Source organism: Panulirus ornatus, chromosome 69 (assembly GCF_036320965.1).
Source record: "Panulirus ornatus isolate Po-2019 chromosome 69, ASM3632096v1, whole genome shotgun sequence".
Taxonomy (NCBI): Eukaryota; Metazoa; Arthropoda; class Malacostraca; order Decapoda; family Palinuridae; genus Panulirus; species Panulirus ornatus.
The window spans coordinates 20,521,611-20,536,986 of NC_092292.1; the positions used below are offsets into that span (position 1 = coordinate 20,521,611).

Consider the following 15,376-nt stretch of genomic DNA (forward strand, 5'->3'; position numbering starts at 1 on the left):
CTACAACCACGATAACCTCAGGCTGGGGACGTTTACAGAAATATTTGACAACTTCCTCCCGTCTGTACAACGCGTGGCCGGCATAGGATTTGGTTCGTGTGTGTGTGTGTGTGTGTGTGTGTGTGTGTGTGTGTGTGTGTACGTGTGTGTGTGCGTGTGTACGTGTGTGTGTGTGTGTGTGTGTAAGTGTGTGTAAGTGTGTGTGTGTGTACGTGTGTGTGTGTGTGTGTGTGTGTGTGTGTGTGTGTGTGTTACCTACATTACACCATCATGTGGCTGGGTAAGGTTCGTATCGTGGTGGTTATATCATTAGCTTCAGTTTCAAACCAGTTCTCTGGATGTTGTCTTCATCTTCCAAACTATCTCAATTATTAAAAACTAAACATGAGGACAACAAGGGAAGGAGTGTGTGTGTGTGTGTGTGAGAGAGAGAGAGAGAGAGAGAGAGAGAGAGAGAGAGAGAGAGAGAGAGAGAGAGAGAGAGAGAGAGAGAGAGAGAGAGAGAGAGGTGACTGAGACTAACTTTGCGAGATAGTGGTTGCTGAGACCTTGCCCGTGACTGAGGAAGAGTCAGTTGATAACGGAGGATTTTTCTCACAAAGAAGAAGTAGGAGGAGGCCTGGACTGGACCCCCTTCTGGGCGTCCAAGTGCCTCACATGACCATACAGACAGGCATACGTCTGTGAATAACTTACAGGGATACGTTCACATACAAACTGGCATACAAACTGAAATACGCATCTCTCACGTATACGTCCAGCACATACCAGAAACATTCACACACCCGGCCACCCAGCGCACACACAGACGAAGCAAGAGAGACAATGTTCTACCCATCATAAATTTATGGACCGGTTTGGTGTCTTCTGGGGAAGGTAGTTATGAACGGAGCCTTAAGCTGAAACAGTCATTCGATCTGTCCTTCTCTAGCATCACTGTAGTTTTAGGTCGTCGCCCTACATAAGGGGATGCAGTAGCTAGGGGTGATGCAGGCGCTAAAGGCAATACGAGAGCCGGGTTGATGCAGGTGCCACAGGGAAGCAGGTGCCATTGTGGTGCAGGTACCAGTGTGGTGCAGATGTCATGGCGGTGTTGATGCAGGGAAGTAAGAGGTGCCAGAGTGTAGCAGGTGTCATGGTAATACAGGGTCCAGGATGTATATACCGTTGTGATGTAGGCGTCAGGGTAACTATATTATTCAGTTGAGGCAATCTTCACCATCACGTCTTCACGCTAGACGCTGTATTCTTGCGACGCACGCAGGACGAGTGTTAGGTCTGGAATATCTATATAATGAAAGTATTTTCATTTTGTTGCGTTAGCGTTATCTCAGAGTAGCTCTCGTTGCTGAGCTGATGGAAGCTTTATTGTGAAAATATAAGATTCAAACAAACATAAATTTAGTTATGTCATGGAGGAGGATTTTGAGTTCGGATCCTTTCTTTTCGAAGGATTATCCTTAGTGATTCTCATTCTGTTAATCCTAGAAGTATAAATGTCATCTTTTATGAACAATATCTATTGATATATGATTATCATTCCGTATACACCTCGGATGGCGTCCTTCGGATGCCATTCATATGCCATGCATACATTCCTGCCGATCATAACAATCGGAATCTGTTCTCTCTTACAGGAGCTGCTACGTTCTCGAAGTTTTTTCTTCCCTCTTTACGTCTTTCTTATCATCCTTCACACTGAGAACCTAATGTTTTTTCTCCTTTCCTCTGTCTTGTTTCGCAGCCCAAAGCGTTCTCCTTCACGAACGTCCTAAACCATTATGACTGATCCTTCTTTCCTCTCATTCGTTCAGTGAGATCTACTGCCATGGGAGCCTTCTGCACACCATCCAGATGGCCCACATCCACAACGACTCGAAGCACTTCGTTGACATGACCCTCAAGAACTCACCTAACTTGACGCTCGCAGCCTTCCAGGACCTGATGAACCGCACCGATAACACGCCAAGCAAAGATGAGGTAAGATACATCTGGGGTCAGAGGGGCCCAGGTAAGAAAAAGAATAATAGCAACATCCAGAAAGAAGTGAGATATTAACTCAAGAAAATAATTATTAGGAAGAGTTAAACTTGAACTCAAATGATGTCTAAGTAGCTTTAGATTCCCACAGTAGAAAGAGGGTAACAATACTGTAGTCATTAACTCGTAATATGTCTTGGGGAGATATGCAATTTCAAACAAGAGAGGGAACTGATTAAACCAGTCAAAAAGATACGAAACATTAGGTTTAGAGAATCAAATTCGAGATAAAGATACTGAGAATAAGATTCGGTTAAGTAGATCAGTGATAAAGAATCTTAGGATGAAGTTCAGGTAATTAAGGGAAAGCATAACAAAAATCACGTGACAGGGAACGTGAAGTTATCAAACCTGTGATGATAGTGAGGGAATGATCACTGTTGATCACTGAAGTAAGGAGGAGTCAGGAGAGTGGCAGTAGGAGAATGGTCACGGAGGGGGAAGGAAGGAGTTAGGCTGGTGAAAAAGGAGGGATTAGGAAGGGGAAAATTTTGGTAAGGGTTAGGGAAGGGGTAATGTAGGGGTCAGGGAAGGGGTCAGGAAGAAGTCAGGGAGAGGTTCAGGGGAGAGCCAGATCAACACAGCTTAAAGTGAGAGTAATTAACTGAGATGACTTATATCAGTTGATTAACACAGCACATGTGATAAGCCATCCGAAACAGGTGCTAAGAAATGATAGCTTTTGTTTCTGGAAAAGTGTTAATTGATTATAACGAAGAAATAAAGATGATTAAACAAGAACCAGCGTTACACCACCTTACGAGTTTATATTAAGATAAGATAGAGGATGATAAGATACTCCACTAGAATGGACTTAAAAGTCACTGAGTAAGGATCAGTATTACTATAAGCGATGTTCACTGGCATAATGAAGCAAATGAATAGTTAATTAGGTTCCAATAAGCTAAGAGTATGCACCGTGAGGAACTCATTAGTGGTGTACAGGTAACTGATGTTAGGGAAATAAATACACCGTAGATACATTATCGGATGTAGTAAATAGATAACAACACGTCGTATATCAATATACTGTTGTGCCTGTGAACTAACACTACCATCACATCCTCCTTACTGATCCTAACATCCTTTCCAACGATCCTATCAACTTTCCACTGATCCTTATACCCTTCAAACTAATCCTAGCATCCTACCACAAATCCTAGCATCTCTCCACTGATCCTAGCATTCTCCACTGATCCTGGCACCCTCCTCTCTAGTCATCACTTATCCCCACTGATCTCAGCCTCCCCTCATTGGTTCTAGCGTTCTCCCCGCTAATCCTAACATCTTCTTCCTGATCTTAGCGCCCCTTCTAATGATTCTAGCACGCTCCCCAGTGATCATAACATCCTCCCCGCTGATCCTATAGCATCACCCTCCTGATCCCAGCGCCCCCTCCCCAGTGGTGCTACCCTTGGCGCTCCTCTTCCCAGTCTGTCGTAGTATAAATGGTGGTGTCACATCTGCGCGCGGCAAGTGTCAGTAGTTAATGAGCTACTTAGACCAATTACAAACGCTAATTGCTTTAATTGCCAATGGTTGCGTTGACTGTATAAGTAACAAACAAGGGGAGACGCTGGCTCTTCCCTCGTTAGCAGTCTGATCACCTTGTTTTGTGGTGGTGTCGAACTGAGTCTCGGGGCCAGTTGTGAGGCCAGTGTTGCCAAGTTAGGGTCTAGGCGACAGTTTTAGGACTAGTGTTGCCAAGACGGGGATGTTTCTGCACACTGAAGGTAAAAAAATCTAGGAGATTTTGGACGAATCAAAGTTACTGGTCTAGCGGTACTACACTGAGGTTAACGAGCACATTCGTATTTGAGATTAGTGTCCCCAAGATCAGAGTCGTTTTGCTGCAGTCATAGTCATGAGGTATGAGGCTCACAGTTATCTATCAGGCTGTGATCATGCGGGTACAGCTACTGAATAGGTAATTGTAGGTTGAGTCTTATCGTAGGAGATCATGACATCATCATTATAAAGGCCAAAGTTTGGACGCTTGTGTGTAACCTTTCTTGTGCTTAGGCGTTAGTGTTGCCAAGCTAGATATTGCTACTCTACTGCTCGTGCCCCGTGAGCTGGCGTACAGCTAACATTTGCATGATACTGCCATCCACCAAGACATACAACGATTTAACAATGGTGGAGCAACGTTGTAATGCTGGTTGTGGCCCACTTTATCAAATAATTTGTTTGGATGTGCATTACCTTTAATGTATTTACCCAAGATCGCCTCCTTCATCATAGAGATGTCCATTTATCTTACTTCCTCTTTTTTCTTGCTTTCTACTCTTCCTTATCCTCTTGTCTTCTCTCATAGTCTTCCTTCCTTCCATTTGTTTTCTATCTCTGTTCCTCGTTCTATTCCCTGCCTTTCACCAGCTTTCATCATTCTTATACGTTCCTAGACCTTCCCTCGTCGCTCCCCTGTGTCTAGTAACATATTTTCTCCTGGACTCAGGTTCAAGACTTCGTCACGGAGAACTTCCACGACCCCGGAGCTGAATTCGAACCCTGGGTACCCGAGGACTGGGACACCGAGTAAGTACACTCCCTCTGATTGGCAGGTGGTTTTAGAACACTCTTTCTGATTGGCTGATGTTTCTAGAACACTCTCTCTGATTGGTTGTTGGTTTTTAGGACATTCTCGCTGGATTTGTGATTTCAAGACATATTCCTTGGCTATTGGATGGTTTCAGGAGATTCTCTCTAAATGTCTAATGATTTCAGGATAATTTCTTCGACTGTTTGATGATTTCAGAGCAATTGCTTTGATCATTTAATGACTTCAGAGCATTTTGTATGATACGTTGATATATGATTATCATTTCCTGATAGATTTATGATACAACTGCGTGCTATTTGGTTCTATAGTTTAGAACACGTCGTCTGATTGATTGGTGATTTAGCAACATTTTCTCTGATGGTAGTGAGTGAAGAGACGCCCAGCCCACGTCTCTCTCTCTCCCAACCCAACCTATAGGTGTTCACCCAGCCCAGCCTGTGGTCGTCTCCACCATCTCAGTCCACGGGTATTTCCCCAGCCCAACCCACGGGTGTCTACCCCAAGCCTAGCCCAGCCCAGTCTGTGGCCTTCTCAACCGTCCATAAAGTATGAGCGTTTTCGAGTTTTTGCGTGGCGTGTCTGCTTGATATTCTCATCCTCCCACTGCAACAAGCGCCACGCATCTTGCAAAGTCATCCTCCACTCTTAGAGCTGCAGGCTCTGAACTTGGTATCCTACGGTCCTTCCGCCTCAACAGGATAACTCCTACATCTTGGGTCATTGCTTCTCTCTCTTGCATTATGTGGTAGCGAAATATCCTTAACACCTTTTTTTTTCCCCGACTCGTGGGTTGCGGAGAACAAGTAGAGTAGGTATCTATGAAGTAGATTCAGGGTCAATAGCTCTACCCTCGTTTCAAGCATGAAGATAAATATAATAGATAAATAACACACACATACACACACACACACACACACATATATATATATATATATATATATATATATATATATATATATATATATATATATATATATATATATATATAAAGGCATTACCAGACTCCTCCTGTTTATGGTTACGCCGCGAGTGAAAAGTCACCTTCAGCGAGGTTGTATCATCGTCTGTTGCTGGAATAGTGGTACACACTCATCAAGGAACTTCACACTCCTAAGGAGTCGAGAGAGAGAGAGAGAGAGAGAGAGAGAGAGAGAGAGAGAGAGAGAGAGAGAGAGGGTACGTTGACCAACACCGGTCGTGCATTGCACAAAGCCCTGGCCACGGCTGAGACCACTGGACTCCCTCTAACTATGCTCACAAGAATCATTAAGCCCCACTGGAGGATACTGGGGGAGGGAATGTCTTGTCAGGAACCCCCCCAAAAATGTAGGGTTATAGGGAGTCGTGTCTGGGGTTACTCCGGTTCAGGAGAGAGGACGATAGAGAGAGAGAGAGAGAGAGAGAGAGAGAGAGAGAGAGAGAGAGAGAGAGAGAGAGAGAGAGAGAGAGAGAGAGAGAGAGTATTAAAGTTTTAGGTAAAACGAGATGAAGTAAGAAGAATTTGAGACAGGACGAGTGAGTTCACAAACAGTAAAACTCGAAACTAGCGAATAAACTGGAAAAGAAAAACCATAACATGAAACAGAAACATGAGAGAAACTTTTTCCTCTGCTGAGAGACGCGAGAGGAAACCCCGAGGGTCAGCGAGAAGCATCAGAAACCACGCAAGGTGTGGAATCAGCCACAATAACAGACGAACGTCAGAGGGTCGATGCTAAGGGTGATCGGATCGTCTAGGCGAAGGGTACGAGAGACCAGAGCAGGATCTGCCTCCTCGTAGTCTCCTTATCCTGTATTATTATTTCTCTTATTCCCTGACAGTCAACAAATGCAACCACCAACAAATGGATGCATTACTCCTGGGCGGGTCAGGGTAATAACGCCCTTCTATCCTCCAGCCGTAAGGGTGTGTTTTCAACTGTCAGACATATTTTTATCGAAATTGAAGCAAGATTTGTTATTCAACCCGGTATTAGTAGTGAGAGTTACGAGTGGCCGTAGAGAACGGTCCATGCTCAGGCAACACAATAAACTTATAATGATAAGGTATTGCCATGGGCTGATATCTATTATATCTATCTCCTCTGTTCTTTAGTAACTGCATTTATGTCGTAAGAACATATTGCTACGTTACTGCGAGATTTTGCAAGTCAAATAATTCAGTAACTGGGAAGACTAAGAGAAGTTGATCCTCCTCGCCATATACCCGGGTCTTGGGAAACCTGAGGCTTGGAGGGAAGAACCAGACGGAGACCCAATCCTGAAAGTCTCGGCACCAATCAGGGAGACTTAGGAAGTTCTGATCTGCAAATAATCTCTTGTATTTAGAGAGTCAGGCAGCAACTTGTGTGGCTTCAGCCTTTATTGGTTACATTTATATGTGTGTGTGTGTGTGTGTGTGTGTGTGTGTGTGTGTGTGTGTGTGTATCTTAAATATCTACACGTATATGTGTGTCCTTGCATGTATTTGTCTTCGTCTATGTAGACAAGGACTTACATGTGTAAACATATCCTCGGTGTATGCAGATGTAATGCTCTTTCCAGACCTAATAACTAATATATACTTAATGAGGTAGTAAGTGCAGACGAGTGTTGCGTCCTCGCGGGAACATTATCCAGATGGAAGCAGCCAGCAGGAGCAGGAGGAGCAGGGAAACTGTCGCCACTTAGGGACGTCTGCTTTGCCCTAGTGGCTCCTACAGACTCCTGCTGACGCTCAGACTGGACGGAAAACTCACAGAAATTTACCATCGTTTCTTATACGCACACGTGAGCCCCCGGCCGAAGAAAGCAGTTAATTTATCTAATCTATGTCCTCGACTATTTCAAGTTTACAATAAGTGAGTTCATTCGTGGTTAGTCAATATCTATACATTGTAATGGTGGTCCCCAGGAGACTCGAGTACACGAACGATAATGGAAGCTAAACATGTTTCTCCTGTGCCTCCCATACAGGTATGTCAGACTCGCGGAGGAGTTTTCTCGAGGTTTGCGAGCCGAGGGAAAGGTGGTAGCACAAGTTATAAAGGAGTAACTCTCCTGACTCCGTAGTTCTCTCACGACTGAGGACTTCCACCCTCTAGAACATCCGGCACAGTTGCCCCAGCGACAGTGCCAATTCTCCCTAAAGTGCCTTAGGGTGTTGGGCTCAAAGTTCTAATCAATTCGCAAGAGTCGGGCTGGAAATGCGATTCGCACTGTCCACGAAAAGTTGGCGTGAACAGCCCGTGGTAATTTGGAGGCGGTGGAGGCTGACCAGGAGTTAACCTGATGTGTTGAGGGTCACTTGCGATGGGTAACTTAAGAGGAAAGGAAGGCACCAGGAAAAGATATCCGACGTAAATGTTCCTTCGTGAACATTAATCTCTTTTATTTTCCCCGACCCCGAGAAAATCAAGATGACTCATACGGTTTTCAGAATTACGAGTATTACTCAGACTTCCAGATCATCTTGCTGGAGTTGAGGTCTTCCCTCAGAGTGGGTAGTCCCACTTTAAATAATTTCGAGATCCCTTTCTGACGTTCAGGATCCTTCTGAAAAATATGAGGAATCCTCCCATTAATTAGAGTCCTTGAACGTAGGTACACAAATATTTCATGTTTTTTTTTTTGTGTGCACTTACACAAAGTTACCACACACACGCACACACACACACACACACACACACACACACACACACACACACACCTCAATAAACTCTTGAACAATGATTCACTCGAGGTAGAGGAGGAGGAGGAGGACGAGACAGTGCAAGGCGAAAATTGCGGAGGTATGATGTGGTGTAGGTTGTCCCTAGTGGTGAGTGCAGCTGACGGCGTCTGATGGAGAATGATGGAGGAAGGGCGGCTAAGGTTTTCTTGGGAACCTCCTACACACACCCCATTAAGACACTGGAACCAAACCTTAATGGACTAAATAGACTAATGGAGGAAAAGACATGTTGTTAATCAACTCTGTTACAGTGCAGTGACTTTGATTTTTTGTTTTGCTTTCTTTTCGTGTCGAGCTCCTCAGCAATATTCCGAAATTTAGTGAATTCTTAATCTAACGAAGAAGGAGGCAGCCTTCAGCCTCCCTCCATCGTAAGAGGTAAACCATCTGACATGAATGAGATAAAGATACCAGAGAGGATATCTAGTCATAATACCTTATTGGGTTACACCAAGAAATGAAAGAGGAGATTACTCTAATGCAATTTAACGTCTGCTGTATGCCAGAGACTCACAGCCAAGAGGGAAGAATAAGGTAGTTCTATAAGTCGGGATGTTAAGTATATATTCTATCTCTTATCGGCCTTTCATATCAGCACAAGGGTACTTGTCCTCTTGAATACAGGCATTCTTCAGGACTTAATTGTATTTCAGTATTGTCAATGTCTGCATGTGTGTGTGTGTGTGTGTGTGTGTGTGTGTGTGTGTATATGTGTGTGTGTATGTGTGTGTGTGTGTGTGTGTGTGTGTGCGTAAAAAGATGAATCTTTATTTATATCTAACTCAATATATGTTCCTACAGTTCAGCTACATATTTGAACAATCTATGATCGTATCATTATACTTAGACACACTGACACACACACACACACACACTTATATATATATATATATATATATATATATATATATATATATATATATGTGTGTGTGTGTGTGTGTGTGTGTGTGCTCTCTTGCGTATCTTTGTGAATTTACGAGTGTTTTATCAACTTCTCGAGTATCCATCTGTGTACGGCTGTGTACGTGTGCATTCAGCAGTGTAGGCAAGACGGGTTAGCGATGCCTTGTGTCTGTATGCGCGTCTACTTAGTACTGTATACCGGGTCAATTAACATTTTGCAGAGACTCGGGACTTCCAGACGAGACCTGCAAGACTCCGGTCCCCCCACAGCTGGGGGCCTGTGCCTGGGGGGGCTTAGATCATCATACCAAGCGAGACTCCCCACAGCAGGGGTCTCCTCCTCACCATAAACTCCCCGGGCGCTGGGAAGACATACTGGGGTCACTACGTTTCTTGACTTCATTGCTCTATAATGGCCATAAAGGCAATTATGCTGTAGTCATTATCAAACAGATATGTTACTCAGACAGCAGCCCAGTACTGTTAATAGATGATCAAAAGAGGTTTAGTTCGATGATTGTTACTACGGTCTGTTAATTACCCCCGAGTTCTTTTCAAGTATTTAACAGTCTTTTAAAACAAGGTTCCTTGGTATATCTCAGGAGGTTTCCGTTCTCATTATCTCCTGCTGGTATTATCTCAAGACTTACAGCAGACCTTCCATGATCTGAGCCGGAGGGGGGTCGGTGTGCCCCAGTTTGAAGAACTTCCGGCCTCTCGTGGCCATTCGTTGCACATGTGGAAAACCGAGAAATGCTGAAGAGCTTTTCTGGGGAAAACCAGGGAGGAGGGAGTTGACGGGCTGAATCACATGTGGGGGAGGGCAGAGAGATGGTGGAGCCAACAGTTGTGGGGGAGGGTGTTGCAGGGGTTATAGCCAGTGGTTGTAGGGGAAGGGGTGGGGATGTTTCAAGCCGCCACAGGTTGTAGGAGACGTGTTAGGAGAGGTTAGGGACGGCAGATGGGCAGTCAAGAGGAATGGTTCTTGATAATGGGGTAATGTGGAGTCTCCCATATGCAGGAGGGCCACTACACCTCCCGGGGGCCCCGTGTCCGGGAGCATCCGTCATCCTGAGAGCTAACACCGCTGCCGCAGCCGCACTCCCAACCGCTAGAGGGCGGCTTGCCACCCTCCGCCTCCCCCTCTACCACCCACTCTGTCACCCGCCACCCTCTCTGCCAGTCACTGTCTTCCTCCATTGCATCACCGACAGCCGCCGTCCACAACAGCATCCGCACTCCACACTATAACCTCCTCCACCCTCCAGCAGTCTCTTGAGCTGCGTTATGATATAGTGCATCCTTCTGCAGCCCACCTGCCGCCACCAGACCATCTGCTGGAGGCCTTCCTTACCACAACACTCCCCTTCTTCATGGTCTCCTGGACCATGCCACCCATACGCCCTCCTTCGACTCCCTGATCTCGGTGACGGCACCGCGACAAGATGTACTTTCCCATGGCTTATGATAAGACTTAATACGATAATGGAAGTAAAAACTAAACGAGTTATGGAGAATTAGCACGAACCTTCTCAGCACTCATCCTCCCAGCCCATTCGTCAGCCCTTCAACACTCCCATCAACACCTGTCAAGACCTCACCCCCACCAATACCTCACCAACACCTCTCCATCCTTTTCCAACACTACCTCCCTCATTGCTGTTCAACCCAACACCCCTTTATCACTTTTGCAACCCCTCTACATTACCTTCTGGCACTTCCTTTTTAACACCAATTTGAATTTCATTTTCACCTACTTAACCCCAGCGCTCTCTCTAACTCCCTTAACACCCTTTATCCCCAAAATACCCTCGGAGTAGTCTCCCACCTGAGCGTAACTACACTAATTACATCACCTGGTCAGTACTAAATCACTGACAGCCTGGCGTAACTAATGATCCAGGGTGGTTAGCCGTTCCTGTTTTTTCAACCACTAATGAATGACGGACCCTCGACATATTAGCGTTTCTCAGAACTACCGTCGTAGAGTGACGAGCTTCACCCTTCAGTACTCTGTCTCGTTAACCAGCCGCATGGACACATAGTTGTCGTCCAGATGTGTAATTACATAGTCGTTGATCGTTCAAGGTTTCCATCAAGGGTTGGCCGAGCAGTGAGTGGAGAACATAGACTGTGAAACTGTGGCTTCTGATCATCATCATCAAAAAAGAAAAAAAGAAAAAAGAAAGAGCCTTTGTCTCATCCACAAAAAACCACTGGGGGTGTTTAATGGTCAGTATATTCACGATCTGTGTTAGAAACATAAGTTTTGGGATCCTTGGAAAAAAAGAGAATGGCTTGATGGCTGCGTTCAGAGGGATTTTTGTTCTGGGTAATTTCCTTGATGTTTACTAGTTTGTAGCGCCATGACGGCTGCTGTGGTGAATTAGGGAATTACCCACCTAACGCACCGTTGTATTAGGAAAGTTCTGCTCTAACGACGCAGGGAAGACTTGAGGGTACATGTACAGTGTCAGTCTTGCTTTATATTCCAGTAAAGGTGGTTGGTGCATGTCTGAGACATATGGTTACGAAGACGTGAGACGCCAAGCTGACTGATTGCTTGTCAGGTCGTTGGCGCCTGACCTGTTCCAGTGATAACGTAGGACCAGGTGGATCCAAACTATTAAGGAAGAGGAGGTCAACAAGTTCTTCCAATTTTATTAATGCAAAGGTTGTTACCGTTGCTTGCACTACTTGTTACAAGGGAATAACTGGTAATAACATCATTTAATACATTTACTATTCCCTGTTGTTCTAACTACTTGTCTTAACATGGAGTAACGAGTAACAAGCTCATTTAATACACCTCATTACTCCCTCGACCGTGGAGTTACACACCAACTGAGGCAAAACTCTGGACTCGACTAAATGCTCGACCAGGAGAGACTTTGATAATACTACGCAGTCGACCAGATGTCTACATCTTGTCCACGACACATCAGCTTCAGACACAACACCGACTCATAGCATTACACCCTCGACCAGACCTACTACATCCTCGGCCACACGCTCGACCACACCACATCACCACCCCCTCGACCACACCACACCACTACCCCCTCGACCACACCAACACCTACGCTCCTGCTCTTCGAAACGTGCAACTTTATGAATGGCCGAGGGTTGGAAGGGCGGACTGGGGAAGGGGGGAGTGGTGGGGGATGTGTGGAGAGGGTGGTTGTGGGAGGAGAGTGGAGGGGAGATGCGAGGGGGAGTGGTTGGGAGCGGGAGGATGGGGAGGCGCCCCCCTGACCCACTGTCACAGGGACGGGAATCAATGACCCAGTGAGGTTTCCAGAATTTTGTATCGTTTGCGAGATTCGCTGTTTATCGGGAGGCTGTGGTTTTGTGTGGTGTGGGGATGTATGCGGCATGGGGTTGTGGTTGTGTTGGGTGTGGGGTTGTGGTTGTGTTGGGTGTGGGGTTATGGTTGTGTTGGGTGTGGGGTTATGGTTGTGTCGGGTGTGGGGTTATGGTCTATGCTGGGTCATGGCACCGGATCTAGACTACTTTTATTTCACAACTAATTAAATGAAAACGTTTACGTAGTAAATCACGGACAATATACCTTAATGGATTTACGACAGGTAATTAGCCTCATGTGTTTTACAGTGTTTACTTTACTGAAGCGTATATAGTGTAGGTAAATGTGTCTGTAATGAGAGGCATATAGCTTCGTTGTGCGGGTCTTCATCAGCACCGAGGCTCGTCAGCATGTAGTCATTAGGTCTTTACCTGGAAGGCTTCGGAGAAAATCGTCCTAACGGTGTCTTAATCAAATGGTTTTACATCTTTACTGATTCTATTCAGATTTTTTTCTTACAGTTTCAGGATAAGTGGCATAAGATCCTCAGTGAAAGATTAACATAGCAGTCGTGACTACAGTGAGTCGGATGGATCATGGAGCCCCACATGTACCTGCTTACGTTATGGTCCTTGTCTCCTTACATCCGTTAATGGTTCCTAACTGATCATATCCACACTGTAGATACCGGCCTCGTCGATGTATAAACAGCGGCCTCGCTTGTTACTTAATGGTGTCATTGATTACTCCTTCTGTACATACAGACCAACTCTGCTGACCAATTCCCCTCATTAAATTGCTTTCATCGATCGTTCCCCCTTGTAAACAAAGGCTTGCGATCACACCCCCTCTGTAAACAAAGGCTTTACGGATGCCAACCCCTCTGAAAACAAGAGCGCCCATCGTTTACATCCCTCTATCTTTCTTTTTCACTCAGTGAACAGTATCAGCACTCCTCCAGTAACCCCCATCTTCCTAGTTCATAATATCGTGATTCTCTCTCTCTCTCTCTCTCTCTCTCTCTCTCTCTCTCTCTCTCTCTCTCTCTCTCTCTCTCTCTTTTGACCTAACTTGCCCCCGCACCCGCTTTCTTCTCCTCTTACCTCCTCTCTCTCCATTCCCTCCACCACTTTTCCTTCCTCCGGCTCCTTCTTTTGCCCATTCACCTCTTATCTGGCCTCTCTTCCTCCATGTCTTACCTCCCTAACCATCATCTTGCCTCCGCCACTCTTTAACTTGCCCTCTCACATCCCCTCTTACTTTCCTCACTCTTTTCTTCTCCATTTCAAAGCTGAGTAGGACCTTGACGCAAGGTAAACCTTTTTCTTTTTTACAAGCATCAGCCAGCTGACGTGGAAGCGTCTGTAATTACGGTGGCCAAACGAAAAATCAAAGAAAGAACGAAAATCTTAGAGAGCTGACAGCATGTCGACTCATTTTTTGGTGGGAATCTTCTCTTGTCATAGCTTTTTATGCATCATTGATTACAGACACTTGTTCCTGAAATGTTCTTGATAACTGGAACCTTACTAGAAGTATGTCATCATTATTGTTTCTATCAACAACCAAAGAAAGGTTCTTCATTCATGTTATTTCCAGTTGGCTTCATTATTATCATCAGTGTCCAGTGCTCGTATGTGATACACCTGGAATTAGTATCGTTATAGCCGCAGAACAAAGAAAAAAGTTGGTATGCATTGTTATGCAGGTTTTACACAGCTTTGGTCCATGAAAGTTGCTTTAAATCTCTCTCTCTCTCTCTCTCTCTCTCTCTCTCTCTCTCTCTCTCTCTCTCTCTCTCTCTCTCTCTCACACACACACAAACGTGATGTTTCTGTTTATTTTCATAAGATTTCAGAGATCGTGTCTCAAGCTGGGTCATAATTCTCAAGAAATTAGGTCAAATACGTCACAGGAGAACACGACAAGAGAATGAATTATAAGTTTCTGCAAACAGGAGAAGCTCTGCTGGAAAAATCATGGAAGTTCGTGGTTATGCTCTGGAAGGGCTTCCAGGTCCAGCCAGGAGGTAAATAGGCTGTCTATCATCAGAGAAAAATCGAAAGATTACATAAAATTTTCATAGACTATGAATCTGAAGTAATTTCAAATTCTGTGCTGTCTCTCGGTTTGCCTTTCTAACTCTCTCTCTCTCTCTCTCTCTCTCTCTCTCTCTCTACATACATATATTTGGCTTTAGATCCATAAAGAATGCTTAGCGTTTCTTGGGATGTAGACAAATCATATTCATTAAAACCTTTTTTCAGACTTTTTCTGAATTTTAGGTAAAAAGAAAATTTTAAGAATATTTTCAAACTACTTCTGATATCTCGTTTCCTGTTATATTATTCTATGAATATTAAGTAACTTATTTTTAGACTGCAAGAAATTTTTACCTTCTAGATATAAATCCTAAAGATATTTTAAGTCATAACACCTATATCATTTGTTGGAAAATCTTTATGTTCATCATTTCATTATTTCTCTTATTGTCATCTGAAAATACATTGACATTGCATTGAATATATATATATATATATATATATATATATATATATATATATATATATATATATATATATTGCCTTCTTACTCCTTTCAATACCTTCACTCCTCCGGTGACTCACTGCACATTTTCTTTCTACTACTCACCCGTTCTTGTCCTTCTCCCCTGCTCTCGCCTTTTACTTTCCTCTCTCTCTCTCTCTCTCTCTCTCTCTCTCTCTCTCTCTCTCTCTCTCTCTCTCTCTCTCTCCCTCTCTCTCTCCCTCAGACATCGCCGATGACCCTTTTTTTTCTGACAAGACCGCAACCCTCCCGGTTCTGTAGTGGCATCTTTTCCACGTCCCCT

At 44.5% G+C, this 15,376-nt stretch overlaps 1 protein-coding gene across 1 annotated transcript in view; it reads left to right on the top strand.

The window, feature by feature from the left end:
- LOC139747650 (trehalase-like) overlaps window positions 1–15,376 on the top strand; it is a 109,090-nt gene that overhangs the window by 66,914 nt on the left and 26,800 nt on the right. The window contains exons 3-4 of the mRNA XM_071660215.1: window positions 1,815–1,980; window positions 4,499–4,578. Of these exons, the coding sequence (XP_071516316.1) occupies window positions 1,815–1,980; window positions 4,499–4,578 (246 nt within the window). The remainder of the gene's footprint in view (window positions 1–1,814; window positions 1,981–4,498; window positions 4,579–15,376) is intronic.